General features: G+C 57.5%; 1 protein-coding gene across 1 annotated transcript in view; it reads left to right on the top strand.

Annotated features, from left to right (window-relative positions):
- SEC31B (SEC31 homolog B, COPII coat complex component) overlaps nucleotides 1-10,164 on the top strand; it is a 47,539-nt gene extending 37,375 nt beyond the window's left edge. The window contains exons 20-27 of the mRNA XM_034775303.1: nucleotides 528-735; nucleotides 931-948; nucleotides 1,112-1,393; nucleotides 5,297-5,352; nucleotides 6,613-6,759; nucleotides 7,133-7,249; nucleotides 7,975-8,046; nucleotides 8,613-10,164. Coding sequence (XP_034631194.1) covers nucleotides 528-735; nucleotides 931-948; nucleotides 1,112-1,393; nucleotides 5,297-5,352; nucleotides 6,613-6,759; nucleotides 7,133-7,249; nucleotides 7,975-8,046; nucleotides 8,613-8,792 — 1,080 coding nt within the window. The 3' untranslated portion in view covers nucleotides 8,793-10,164. The remainder of the gene's footprint in view (nucleotides 1-527; nucleotides 736-930; nucleotides 949-1,111; nucleotides 1,394-5,296; nucleotides 5,353-6,612; nucleotides 6,760-7,132; nucleotides 7,250-7,974; nucleotides 8,047-8,612) is intronic.
- Nucleotides 10,165-12,797: the final 2,633 nt, after the last annotated feature.

Here is a 12,797-nt window from a genome sequence, read left to right as displayed (position 1 = left end):
GGGTGCACCTGTCATGAACTGAAAATACCTCCTTCCACAGCAGCCAGGTCGCAGCAGGAGCCCAGCCTGAAGGAAGGGAATCAGCATCTCTGCGCCTGGCTAAGGGGGTTAATCTGGTCCCTCTCCCATGGGCTCGTAGGGCCTCACCCTGCCTGTGGCTAGTGGGGTTACTCTGGTCCCTCTCCTGGGAGCTCGCAGCCTGACGGACGGGAATCTAACAGAGAGCGAAGGAGGAGAGTGGGGTGCCATCGCAGAGCTGGCCCTTCTGATGGGGAAAGAAAGCAACCAAGCCCTGCGCTGGCACAGCCAGCAGACATAGTGCTGGCAAAGTGGAGCCAAGCCAGGTGCCTGCTTCCCAACCAGGCTGAGCCGGGCAGCTGTTTTTGGAGTCTCCAGTGTGCCCTTTTTGGGCAGGGGAGGCGAGTGGCTGGCCACTGGTCACAGGATAGCTGGGGCAGTGGCCACAGCTCTTGTTCGAGCGGGACTGCCAGGTGGGGCTCACCGCAGTGTCTGTGTTTTCATTACAGCCCGTGTACCAGCCATCCTTCACCCCGCCGGTGTCAGTTCAGTCTTCAGTGCCTTCACTCTTCATGCCTCTGCCGGTGCCAGCGGTGCCCATGGCTCCTCCCCAGGCCAGCATTTCCCCCACTACCAGTATGTACTCCAGAGCAGGAGGCCGGCCCCCTTACTGCCAGTACGCCTCCGGCTTGGCACCAGCTACGGTTCCCGGGCCAGGTGAGTGTGCGCCAGAGACGCAGCCTATAAAGCCATTGCATCCATCAGGGCAGGGAGCGCCAGGCGTGCACTTTGGGCCCACGTCAGACTCTGCTCCATACGTGCCATAGTGCTTGCAGCTTGTCTGGGGAGCAGGCTGCTCCGAGTTCCCATGCGCTGCCGATCCCATGGACCTCGCTGCAGCTTAGTCATGAGCCCTGGGAGAGGCCCCCAGTAAGCTGTGGGGTGGGATAAGCCTTGGGGATGGGCATGTGGGAGGAAGGCCGGGCATGGCTTGGGAGAGGAGGATGCTTGCCAAAGCGGGGAGTGGGAGCCATGGGGAACACACTCCTGGTAGGAGGGGACTGCCAGCTGACGCTGTTCTCCTTGGTTTCAGCATTGTCCCTGCCAGGAGCCAGACTCGCTGGACCAGCTGCCTTTCCCAATCAGCCTCCTATTTCAGGACAGCCTGGGCCCATTGCACCCCCTGGCGTTCCACCACCAGGATCAACCTTCTTCCCTCCAGCCTCGGTCCCTGCACAGCATCCTGCCGCCTGTCCTCTCCCCACAGCGGGGCAGCCCCCTATGCTTTTTCCTTCAGCTCCTTTCAGCTGCCCCCCAGGTGTGGGCTACCCTCAGGGGGGCCCTGGAGCTCCTAGCATCCCTCCCCCTCCCACCGGTGAGTATAGTTTGCGTGGCTTCGCCCGTGCCCATCCCAGATGGGATCTCGTAATGAGGGTCTGTCATACCAGGACGCTGGCAGCTGGAGCTCCCTGAATGGGCTAAGAGAACTTGTGTCATTAGGGCTGGGGTTGCTGAAGTGCTGAGACCCCCAGTTCTGGTGAAACACTGTTAAGAAGACTGGCTCAGGCAGGCTCCTCCGTGTTTCCATCCGGCTCCCCACGACCTTGGGAGGAGCTGGCCCGGCAGGGTCCCAGTGTGCGCTTAGTGGCAGCTGCATTTCCATGGGGACACTCCGCACTCACGCTCAGACCCTGGTGAAGGGTCATCACTCCACTGGCATCCCTGCTTAGCTAATCAGGCTGATGGGTACCTTAGAAGTGATGGGAGTGATGGGTTCTCTCTCTCCAAGGAAGAGATCTTTGCTTACCTGGCTGTGGGGTAAAATGCTTCTTTCTGTTGCACTCCAGCTTCCGCCCCTCGCTCCCCATTTCCAATGGGCTCTCCACCTGTTTTAGATTCTCCTGGGCCTTGTGAGCATTGTTCCTGGGTTCTGGTGCTGGAGCCATTCCCCACCTGGTTGCTGGTTTGAATCCAGCCCAGCTGGAGAGAGATGTGAAGTCATTGTCACCTGCTAGCCCAGGAGAAACGAGCTGGTAGTCTTTGGCCAGTCCCTGGTGGACAGATGTTTGCATTGCCTGTGACACCATCACCCTGGGTTGCAGCCTCAGAGGAGAGGCTGATGAATGAAGGTCGTGGAGACCATCCTAGAGGTGGTCTCTGCTGGACATGACTGCGGCATGTTGTTGGAGCCCAGGGGAAGGCTGCAGTGTTTGTGCCTGGGCTGTATCTCGTGTTGGGCTAGAGCCAGGAGCGTGGCCTCCAAGAGCAGTCAATCCAGCACTGCTCCTTGGAACCAAATTGACCCTGCAGCCGAAGGAGGGGTTCCATGGATCCCCTAACCTGGCATCCAGCCTCAGCCGAAAGGGAACAGGCCCAGGGTATGCAGCTAGATTCTCACCCCCTTAGCTCAGGATGGATCGAGCTATCTGAAATGGTCACTGGGTGCTGTTGAGATGTTACTGATGAACTAGAAGCTTCATGGTGACTGACTCCAAAACCTGCCTTGATTTTCAGGTGTCTTCCCCTGGCTAGATCCCCACCCACATCCTGCGGGCAGTACGATGAGCAACCCCCTACCTCTGAGTCGGGGGAGGTGGTCCCACTGCTTCCAGTGAGATGTGATGAGATTGCACACACGCTGTGCAGCATCTGCCTCGCACGCCTGGGCAGTTGTACCAGTGGCTGTGCAGGAACCTAGGTGTCAGTGTTGCGGCTGGGCACTGGAAAGCTGCGCCGAGGGGCCATCTGGGAGTGCACTGCATGCGTTTCGGGGAGGTGCAGATGGAACTATGATGCTGCAGACCTAATGCAATTGGAGCCCAGGAATGTAAAGAGGGGCCCTTGGCCTCAAGCCCCTCTATGGCTTCCCACCCAGCCCTGGAGGGATTGGAGCATGACCCCTGCGTCGCTCTCACCTACCCACCCTGGCGTCAGCTGGGCCGGGGAGCAGTTCCTCTTCCTCCCACACAGCTGACAGCAGATACCACCCCAGCGGCGGTAGCTCACCCCTCATCTTCCATCCAGCCCAGCACTATGCATGTCAGGCTGCCCCAAGGCTCTTCCCAGGTGTGCCTGGGAGGCAGGTCCCTGCCATGCGTAGGGTAGCTCAGGGCTGTCAGGGAGGCATGGGTGAGTTGGTTTCCCAGGGGAATTTGAAAGCCAGTTTAAAGCTACTTGCAAGCTCCCCACCCTCCAGCGGCGGACAGGAGTGAGGGCTGGGCTGGGGGGCAATGGCAGGTCTAAGTCCCAGTCCCATGCCTGTCGCTGTTCCTAAGTACAATCTGCTGTGGAGCCGTCATTCCCTGCTGCATTCCTGGGCATTGCTTTGCAGCTCTTGCTGTGGGGAGGGGGTCTTGTCCAGTCATCCCTAGTGGGGGTAATGCTAAGTGACCGCAGATGCGATCTGCACAGAGGGGGCTATGTGCCCAGAATCCCTTGGGCCAGTCTCTGGAGCTTAGCAGTGTGAGGCTTTGCCTGCCTGGGCATTGGGCTCTTGTGTGGTGGCCAGCACAGTATGTAGGACAGAACTGCAGGAACAAAGGGTCCCCACTATTGTCCCTGTGCCAGAGGCGCAAGCAGCCTTGGGGCTCGGCACGAATAGGAACGCTGAGCTTGGCGTCGGGCCGTTTGAGACCCGCAGGCTGAGCCCCAGGATTTGGGCTGAGGATGAAGTGTGCGAGGTCTCGTGTCTCAGGGCACAGATGATTAGCTCCTGTTGGTGCTAATGGGGCTGGGGTGTACACAGATCGCGTACAAATACGCTTTCCTGATTTCTGGGGTCGGTGCCCCATTGCCTTCCCATTTTAAGGCCCGAAGACCCCAGTCTGATCATCCTGCCTGAGCTACTGTGTAACGCCGGCTAGTGACGGGTGGCTGAACTAGATTTAGAGAGCGCCAGACTGTCGTCTGAGAAATCTCCATTGCTCTCAGAGCTCCTCAGCAACAGGGGAAGGGCTGCTCATGGCAAAGGAGAATCCTGGGCAAGTTTAGTCTTCCCAAGACCGCAGGAGACAAGTTGTTCAGGGTGCACCCAGAAAAGCCTGATTTGGTTACTAGTCTGCTGAGTTTATGCCTGATGTTGACTGTAAGTTGCCCAGAGTGAAGTAAAAGGCCGCTTGGTAAAGCAGAGTTCATGGAAGGGCTGAGAATCGGTTGGTCTAAGGCCCTGGAGCAGTGCCAGAATGTGCTAGCCTCAAGTGTCCTTGTGGGCATGGCAGCATTTTAAGACACGGTCTCTTAGGAATCACCAGAGCTAGAAATAATTGCAGACTTAATTAAGCTACTGAGCCGAACTCCTCTGCGAGTGATCCCTGAAACCTGCCAGGAGGAATGGCTGCAGAAGTATTCTAATAATCATTCAACGCACTAAGTACCTTTGCATCTTTCCCAAGTGATTAAGGAGCCACCTCCTGTGAGCAGATAGGGATTGGTGATGTACTAAGCTGGCATTTATTTCTAACTCCACTGACTCCTTCGATATTGTGCCTTAAAACGAGGCTGTGCCCACACCAGCTCTTCTCTTAGTAGGAGGGCTAATTGGCTTGTAATGCTGAAGGGCTCCAGTCAAGGCTCAGGGCCCCCTTGGGATAGCTACTGTACAATCACTAATCAAAAGAGACTGCCCCAGGAATGTACTATTGAGGTGAAATCGACTTTGCAGGGTAAACTTTCCCAAGGGCTGGTCCTGAGCCTGCTATCGGAAAAGGAAAATATCTCTTCCCCCACCTGCCTGCATTTCTGCCAGTGCTCCAGACTGCCCTGTGGGGTGTTCCTTTCACTGTCACTGTCGCCCGCAGCACGGATCTGTGTCCCTGGTACTGCGCAGGCCACGCTCTGGTTTTGTGGGACACCTGGAACTTGGCTCTGGACCTTGGAGCACTTGAACCCTGCACACATGTTGGTTCGGTCTCAGTGGTAGAAGTTTGCAGCCAGGGCAGAGATTTAGAAGCTGCAGACAGTTGAAGTGTTTTTCTTGTGCCAGTGGCATGAGACCTAGCATGGAAACTATCTGCAGCCCATACATGTGCCCCAGTGCCTGAAGCCAGAATTAAGGGAATCCTCCAAGGAGGAGCGGGGAATCTCAGACTGTGGCCTGTGGACCCAGAGTTGACCACAAAGCCTTTTCATGAAACGTTCAGCAACCCAAACAGTGGGGGTTGGAAGAGGAGGTGGGTCTAGGGCCAGGCCCTTCCACTTCCAGAGCAGTAAGAGATTGAGCCCCACCGCCTTGGAGTTCTCATCTAGTCTCATGCCTGTGTCTTGCTCTTTGTTCCCACAGATCAGGAATCTTGGAACAATCCCTCTGCTCTCAGGGGAGGCTTTCAGAAAAAAAAGGTAAGCCTTGGCCAAAGCATCTGCCAGATTGTACCTCCAGGGAGCGCCGAATGAACGAATGGCCCCTCCCCATGCCCCTGCGTCACTATTGCTGTCCCCACTGGGCAAATAGGGGAGTAGAGACAGAGTTGACTTGCTTGAGGTCATGCAGTGAATGGACCCAGGTCTCCCAGCTGCCCGTATTGTTCCTTCACCAAGGTGCCAGCTGTCCTTGCTTGGTTTCCCAGGACAAGTGTTTTGCAGTGTGCATTTCCCTAGGCACCTCGAACACCGTCCTATCTGCTGGCCTCTCCCTGCTGTGAGTGCCACTGTGCTACAGCACCTGGGGTGAAAGGTTCGGAGAACAGCCAGGCTAGAAACCTGCTAGCACCGCCAGATTTAAACCTGGTGCTTGGCTGTGCCCCTACAGCACCTCCTGCTGGAGTAACCGTGAGCTCCCAGTCATGAGTGCTGCTCTACTGCCTCCTGCGGGAGACCTCGGGCTGGAGTTGCTGGGAGCTCTCCCACAGCCAAGTGGCCCTTGCTGTGACTCCTTCAGGGGGATCTGTGAGCTGAGTTTCCCCCACAGCAAATGCTCCTACACCATTTCCATTGCTGCCTCCTGCTGGCAGGTGCAATAAGCAGCGCTCTGGCACCCTCCCCCCACCCCCACCCCCTTCTCTGCTGAGCAGATGCCGGGCGCTTTCTGGCAGCTTGGCTGGGAACCTGCTTCAGGCTGTGCTCACTGCAACAGGATTAGCCTCTTGTTAAAGCCATCTCCTTTTGATCTAGCCTGGTTGGAGTGAATCTGTCCTGACTCCCTGGCTTTCTGGGGGTGGGGTGAAGTATTTGCAGGAGACACTCCCCCCCCAGGTCCTGGGACTTTCCCCAACGCTTGTTCTGCCGGGCGCTCTGTGCAGCTAATCTCAGCATTCACGACTCGTGCCGTGGCAGAGCCGAGTCGGCTTTCTAGGGAGCGGCGGTGGCTGCTGTGGCATGTCCGTTTGATTGAATGATTTCAGAGAGCCCAAGGGGTTTCTCCCTGCAGCCCTGGTCACCGGCTGGGCATTGGGGGCCTCCCGCTCTTGTTGTGAGGGCCCTTGGGGTTTAGAGAGAGGTGCATATTGTGCCCTCATTTGGGATTGCTCTGCAGACTCCCAGGCTCTTGAGCTAGCAAAGATGATGAATTTGGCCTGGGAAAGTTCAGAGAACCAGGGGGTTGCCTGCAGTCATTCAGTGGCAGCACCGAGTCCTCTTTCGCTGTTTTCTGTCCCCTGGTAGTTGTCAGAGAAGTTCACCCCTCCAGCTCCAATCACAGCTCCAGTAATGAGCCTCCCCACAGAGCCGCGGGCCCTGCTGCCTCAGATTCCCAGATCCCAGGAACCTGGCCAGGCACCCCCGGGAGCACCCAAAGAAGGCAGCATGCAGGTAACCCAGGGGCATCACTCCCACCCCAGACTCCTCACAGGTGTGAGGAGCAAGCTGGCTTGTAAGAGCTTTATCGTTTGGTGACACTGGGGCTTGGATCTGCCTCTTCCCCACCGTAGCATGGCCAGGACCCCAGGACTGCTCCCTGAGCCTTGTAGGAAATGACCATGTTCGGGCAGGGCAGGGGAGGAGGGAGTGAGCCGTGTTGCATAAGCAAGTCAAGAGGACCCCAGAGGGCTGCAGGCTCTAAGGGAACAAGCTGCAAGTGCATTCATGTGTTCCCCACAGTGGCAGGGGAGTGAGCTGTGGGGTGTGGAGTTCACCTGCCTTGGGCTCAGCACGCCGCCATTGGTTGCTTTTCATTTGGTGTCAGTTTCCCCAGCTGCCCACAGAGAGAATCGAGAGGAAGGAGCTGCCCCCGGAGCACCAGGGGCTGAAGGCTACCTTTGAAGGGCTGGTGCAGCGCTGCAGTGCCGTCGCCACCGACCCCGTGAGTCGCCTTTGCAGCTGCTTTTCCTCCCGGGTTGATGTCATCGCTAAAGCACAGGGCCGGGAGCCAGGAGGAGTGGGGTCTTGTCCCAGCTCAGACGCTGACTTCTCTCCATGCCTCACCCCGTCCCCTGGTGCTGCTTCTCTTCCCAGGGGATTTCCTCTTCCCTTTCCACCATGCTCTACAGTCTTTCTATGCCCATCTCCTTTCCTGCAGAGCGGATACTTCTGCCCCTGCTGGGCCTCTGCCACACCACCCCTTGTTTGTCTCCCCACGAGTCTCTAGAAGGGGAAGGTCTTGGGGGGAGAAGTGAGGCCAGGGCAGGATATTGCTGGGAGCAGCCGGGCAGAGGCTGCCTCTGTCCAGCCTTGCCATCAGGCCCACCGGACTGTTTCTCAAGCAACCGCTGTGGCCTGCGTGCTGTGGAACATGGTGGCTGGGGAGGGCTTGCAGTGTGGGGTCTGGGCTGCATCTCTGGGGAGGGTGGAATGTGCCAGGGTCATCGCAGGCATAGCATTGTTGGCAGGTGCAGTGGGGGGATGTTTCCTATGGGGCACAGCTAAGGGGTGCTGTGGCGGTGCTTGTTACAGTCCATGCCCTGAGTGTTTCAAGCTGAGCCAGGGATGCAGCTGTTTGCAGAGCACCCTGGGAGGAGGTGGGAGCAGCCGTGGCATGGGAGGTTTTCCCCTGGCAGAGCCCATGCTGAGGATTTCTCTTCACTTCAGAAAACCAAAAGGAAACTGGAGGACGCGGCGCAGCGGCTGGAGTGCTTTTACGAGAAGCTCCGGGAGCAGGCTGTAAGTGTGCGAACCCGTCCCCTGCCCCTCCGCTGGCTCCAGCGCCCTCCTGCGTGCCCATGCCTTGGTCCCCTTTGCAAAGAGCTGTGCTCTGTGCATGGCCCTCTAGAGATCAGTGACCTTTAACTCCTTCACCCCCTCCCTGAAACCAGCTGAGGTCCCCTTCTTCTCCAACTCCCCCACAGCGGTGCCAACTCTGGCCCGTGTGGGGTGCAGGAGCCCTGTGCGGCTGGGGCGTGGTGCAATGTGCTGCCACTACAGCAGCAGGAGAGACTCATCATGTGTATGTCAGACACCCACTGACCAGTCTGGCCTCTCTCCTCCCATTGGGCAGGAAGCAAACGCCCTAACAGGTGACTTGGCTTTAGGCTGGGACTGGGGAGGGAGAGGGTCCAAAGAATCTTGGTGAGGCTGAGGGGTGGGGATGGTCCTTCAGGCCCTGTCACTGAGCACCGCCTGCCCCAGCTGTAGGTGCCCATCTGGCGCTTGGCTGAGGGCAGGTCAGACAGTTGGCGTGGGGGGCTTATGGTAGAGCGTGAGGCTGAGGTGTCTGCTCCTTCCCACAGCTCTCCCCTCACATCCTGATGGGGCTACATGAGATCGCTCGCTGCATGGAGGCACGCAGCTACCAGCAGGGCCTGCTGGTCCACACCCAGGTGGTGGGTAGCAGCAGCTTCAGTGAGGTGTCTGGCTTCATGCCCATCCTGAAAGTCCTCATGACCATCGCCAGCAAGCTGAACGTCTAGCGCCTGGTGCGGAGGCGGGGGGCACAGTCTGTGGAGACCGAGCGGGATGGCGAATCCAAGCGCTGGGCTGCAGGCTCCCTCCAGCTCCCGAGCAACATGTGGGAGCCAAGCCGTCCCCGTCCCCCTGCAGAGACCCCACCGGCCACTGACTCTTCCCTTCCCGCGGCTTGTCAGTGTTAGTACTGCCAGCTGGGTTGCACTGAGATCCTCCCAAACCAGCTGTGTGTCTGCTCCACCCCGGCCCCATACAGAGATGAGAGGAGACTCGCTCCTTCCGGCTGCCCCTTCAGCCGCTTTTCAAACTGTCTGTCCAGCGTGGCGGTCACCTGCACAAAGGCAAAGCAAGGGGTCTCCTTGGCTACCCCTGCGCCCCCCCACCGGGGATGGGGAGACCACCTGTCTACAGCAGAGCCTCACTGTGAGCTGAGCTCAGCCATAGGGACCTCCCTTCAGCCTCACCCCCTTGGCCCTCTCCCTGCCCCTTCGCCCTCTAGGCCGACGGTTCAGCAGGGGCGCGTGCTGGCCTCTGCTCTGCAGCTGCCTTCTCCTTGGCACCCTGCACCTGGCTCCCTTTTCTGTCCCCTCCCCCACTGCGCCCCTTGAGCGCCTCTCCCCACACCCAAACCCTTTCATGTCCTGGCCCCTGTGCTCTCTGGCTCCCCTACTCCTCATGGGGAGCGCCAGGCTGCTCTCCGGGCTCCCTCGCAGCATGCAGCATTTGTTCTGAAAGCTGCACTGAGTGGCCCCCAGCCTCACGAGCACCTGTCCTGCTGCCAGCCAGTATTGTGTGAAAGCCCCTAGGCTGGGATTTCAGAACTGGCTAGGGGATTTCGACACGTGGGAGATGTGCCAATCCCCTAGCCGGTTCTGAACTCTTCACCCTTCATGGGGAGGGCCCCAAAGCTTGAGGGCACAGTGGGTCCCTCCAAGCCAAGTCTGGGCCACATCCCCTTCATCCTGCAAGGCCCATTGGCACAGCAAAGGGAGGGCACTTGCTGTGGGGAATGGTGCTGTTCGAGCCGGAGGCCGTGCTGAGCCCTGGCTTGGCATTCGGCTGGCGTTGGCTCTAGTGAACCCGAGCGGTGATGGGGCCACGGGGTTGGCGCTTGGAGGGCGGAGGGTATTTCAGGGCATATGTAGCTCTCCTGCTGCCCAGCCCCCTGCTGGTGATGCGCTCCCCTTGCCCTATGACTTTCCATACTGTTTGACACCCTGCTATCCAGCACAGGGGCAGCCTCTCACTCCCACCCGTTGGATCTGGAGCACCCCCTGCTGAATCGGGGTGCTCTGCCGGGACCCTCAGGAAGGGGGTGTCTCTCCCTCACTCTGTGAGCACAAAGTGCCTCAATAAAGCTGCTTTTTGTGAAATTGGCATCTTGGTCCTTGGCTCTGGGTTGCCCTCCCTCTGGTTATGAAGAGAGGTCCCTTTGGGCCAGCTGCCATTCTCAACAGGGCTTGGGGGTCGTCTCCGCCTTCAGAAGCGAAAGGCAGAGCCTGGCTCTGCAGCTAGCTGTTGATTTGGGACACTGCTGCAAACTGGATGCTTCCCCTGATGGTTTGTGCTTCGGCGTTTTTTCAAGCATGCTGGGAGCCCAGGCTGCCTTGGTTACAAACCACTTAGAGCTGTAGCATAGAGACATGTGTCCCGGCGTGCTCTCCTCCAGTATTAAACCATCTGTTCTCGCCAGCCTGGGGGGCCTGGGCTGCTTTGGGGCAGAGAGAGATCTTTGGGGTTTTGCACTTGTGAGCACCCCCGGGTATATTACTGTGCAAGCTTTGAGCTTGTGGCTGAGATCCTCAGCATTGCTTCATGGGAGTCGGTGGGGCTGCCCCAGGTCACACCAGCTGAGGATCTGGCCCCTTGTCTCCAGTGCAGTAGGCTCAAGTGCCTGCTCCAAATCAGGCGAAGTAGGGTTTTGACTCTGCTCCTGTGTCCCAGGGGTGTGCTTATCCACTGGGCAGAAGGGTGCTGGGGCAGGCTGTTTCATGGCACTTATTTTCATGCTGCAAAATAATTTCCCCCCATTCGATGGATTCCCCACCAGTCTCTCGCCTTACAGCCCTGTTTTAGTTTCCCTCAGTATTTTGAGTTTGAGTCACGAGGGCAAACTGGCTTCTCCTTCCTGGGCAGTACCAAGCCCTCGAACCAAAGCTTGGCTGTACTGTGCACTGGGTCAGACTCACCAGCTGGCTTTCCTACTCCCACCCCCCTGCAGAATCATACCCCTGGCCTGCAGGCAGCAGATGGGTGCTACTCTTCCAGGTCTTCTCTCTCTCCCCACCCCCTGTCCAAGCTCCACCGTCCTGGTGCCAATAGAAGCTGCAGTTCGCCACAGACCAGGCAGCTCATCAGGATAGGAGGGGGGTGCACGCAGTTACTATCAATGGCAGCATTTGTTCCTGGCTGTTCCCAGATGCAGGCAGATGTCCCTGCGTTAGCTTACACCTGGGCATGGCTGAGGAGCTTTTCCCAGCCCTGAGGGAGTGACTGACAGGAGCGCTCAGGTATATTTTTTGGAAGTTTAGAGTCCTGGGATGCAAAGCTGTTGCACCTGGCCCTGGGAGCAGATGGCATTCAGTCTACACTCTCCCAACTCTCACGCTTGAGCATCAGGCCAGCTAGCTTTGGAGCAGTGCTGCATTGGTTGTGATGTGGTCCCTTGCAAAGCAGGCTGCTCACCAAAGCCAGCTGGCAGCCCCTACCAATAAGGGGAGCGAGGGTAACTGCATTCTACAGCTGTCCCCCTGACCACTTGAGCTGAGTCTCATATTTTGGGAACTAGATTCTGCATATTGATCCTGAGCAGCAGAGTCAGGGGTGCTCAGCCCCAGCCCCGGGTCTTTTACTTGAGAGAGAGTTTGCTCTTCACGTTCACTTTGCATGTGGGTTTCACAGAATTGCAAGGCACTGAACCAATTCAGGCACCTCAGGAAGGCTGGCGCAAGGGCTGTGGTTTCCGGTGCCAGTAGGCCTAACCAAAGCTGAAAGGAGCAGTCGGGAGGGAATAGTTTACAATCTGTATTTCCATTTTACGGGGGGTTTTTAATGCTGTTTGCGGGCTGATGTAACCCACACTCTCGTCCTGCTAACAATAGAAAAAAGCACTGTACTGTGGGTAAGGCAGTGGATTAACACCCAGGAGATCTAGTTCCATGTCTGACTGCCACGGAGGCTACATGTGACCCTGGGCAAGTCATTTAATCCCCGTGTGTGTCTGATCCCCATCTCTAAAAGAACCAGAATAAGCCTGCCTTTCTCCCAGCCTTTGGCTGGCTAAGCCAGCGAGCCTGGACACTCTTTGGAGCAGGCCCCTCTCCCATTGTGTATGTGAAGTCCAGCGCGAGATGGGGCCGCATCTCAGTTGGTGCCTCTCGCTCCTACTTTCATGCAAATATTTCGGCTCCCAACTTGGCTCCCCCAGGCCTTAAATAAGCCAGTGGAAAAGTGAACACAAAGGCCTGAACTACACATACTGGATCCTGGGACCTGCCCAGCTGCGAAAAGCAATGGCCAGGGCAGACCAGCCATGCCCTGGAGCCAGCATGGGGTGTTCCTTCCAGGCCACTTACTAAGGTGCTCTGAGCAGTCTGACCTATGGGGCTACAGTGATGGTCTTCCCCGGAGAAGCTCTTCCACAGCCCAGCACCCCTTGATGTCAGCTTAATTTTTCCCTTTTTCCCATATGTCCTAGAGTAAAGGCCAAGTCTCCCATGAACTAACCCCCTCCTTCCAAGCGTTTGCAGGCTGGTCACAGCACTTAGTGCCTTTCCTTCTAAGTTAGGGTACCCATGTTTGTGCTAATAATCTACTTGGCTTTTTCCAGTTGGAGATCTCAAGGCATTTTCATCATTATCTCTGTTTACAGATGAGGAAAGTGAGGTAAAGAGCGGCAAAGTGACTTGCCCAAGGTCACCCAGCAGGCCAGTAATAGAACCCCAGTTTTTTGGAGGCCAAGTCTAGTGTTCTAGCCACTGGGCCACACTGCCTCTAATAAACTGTTTCCA

The sequence above is a fragment of the Trachemys scripta genome, chromosome 7 (genome assembly GCF_013100865.1).
Source record: "Trachemys scripta elegans isolate TJP31775 chromosome 7, CAS_Tse_1.0, whole genome shotgun sequence".
NCBI lineage: Eukaryota > Metazoa > Chordata > Testudines > Emydidae > Trachemys > Trachemys scripta.
Note: the sequence above shows the minus strand (reverse complement) of the source record. Positions and strands in the feature narration are given on the sequence as shown.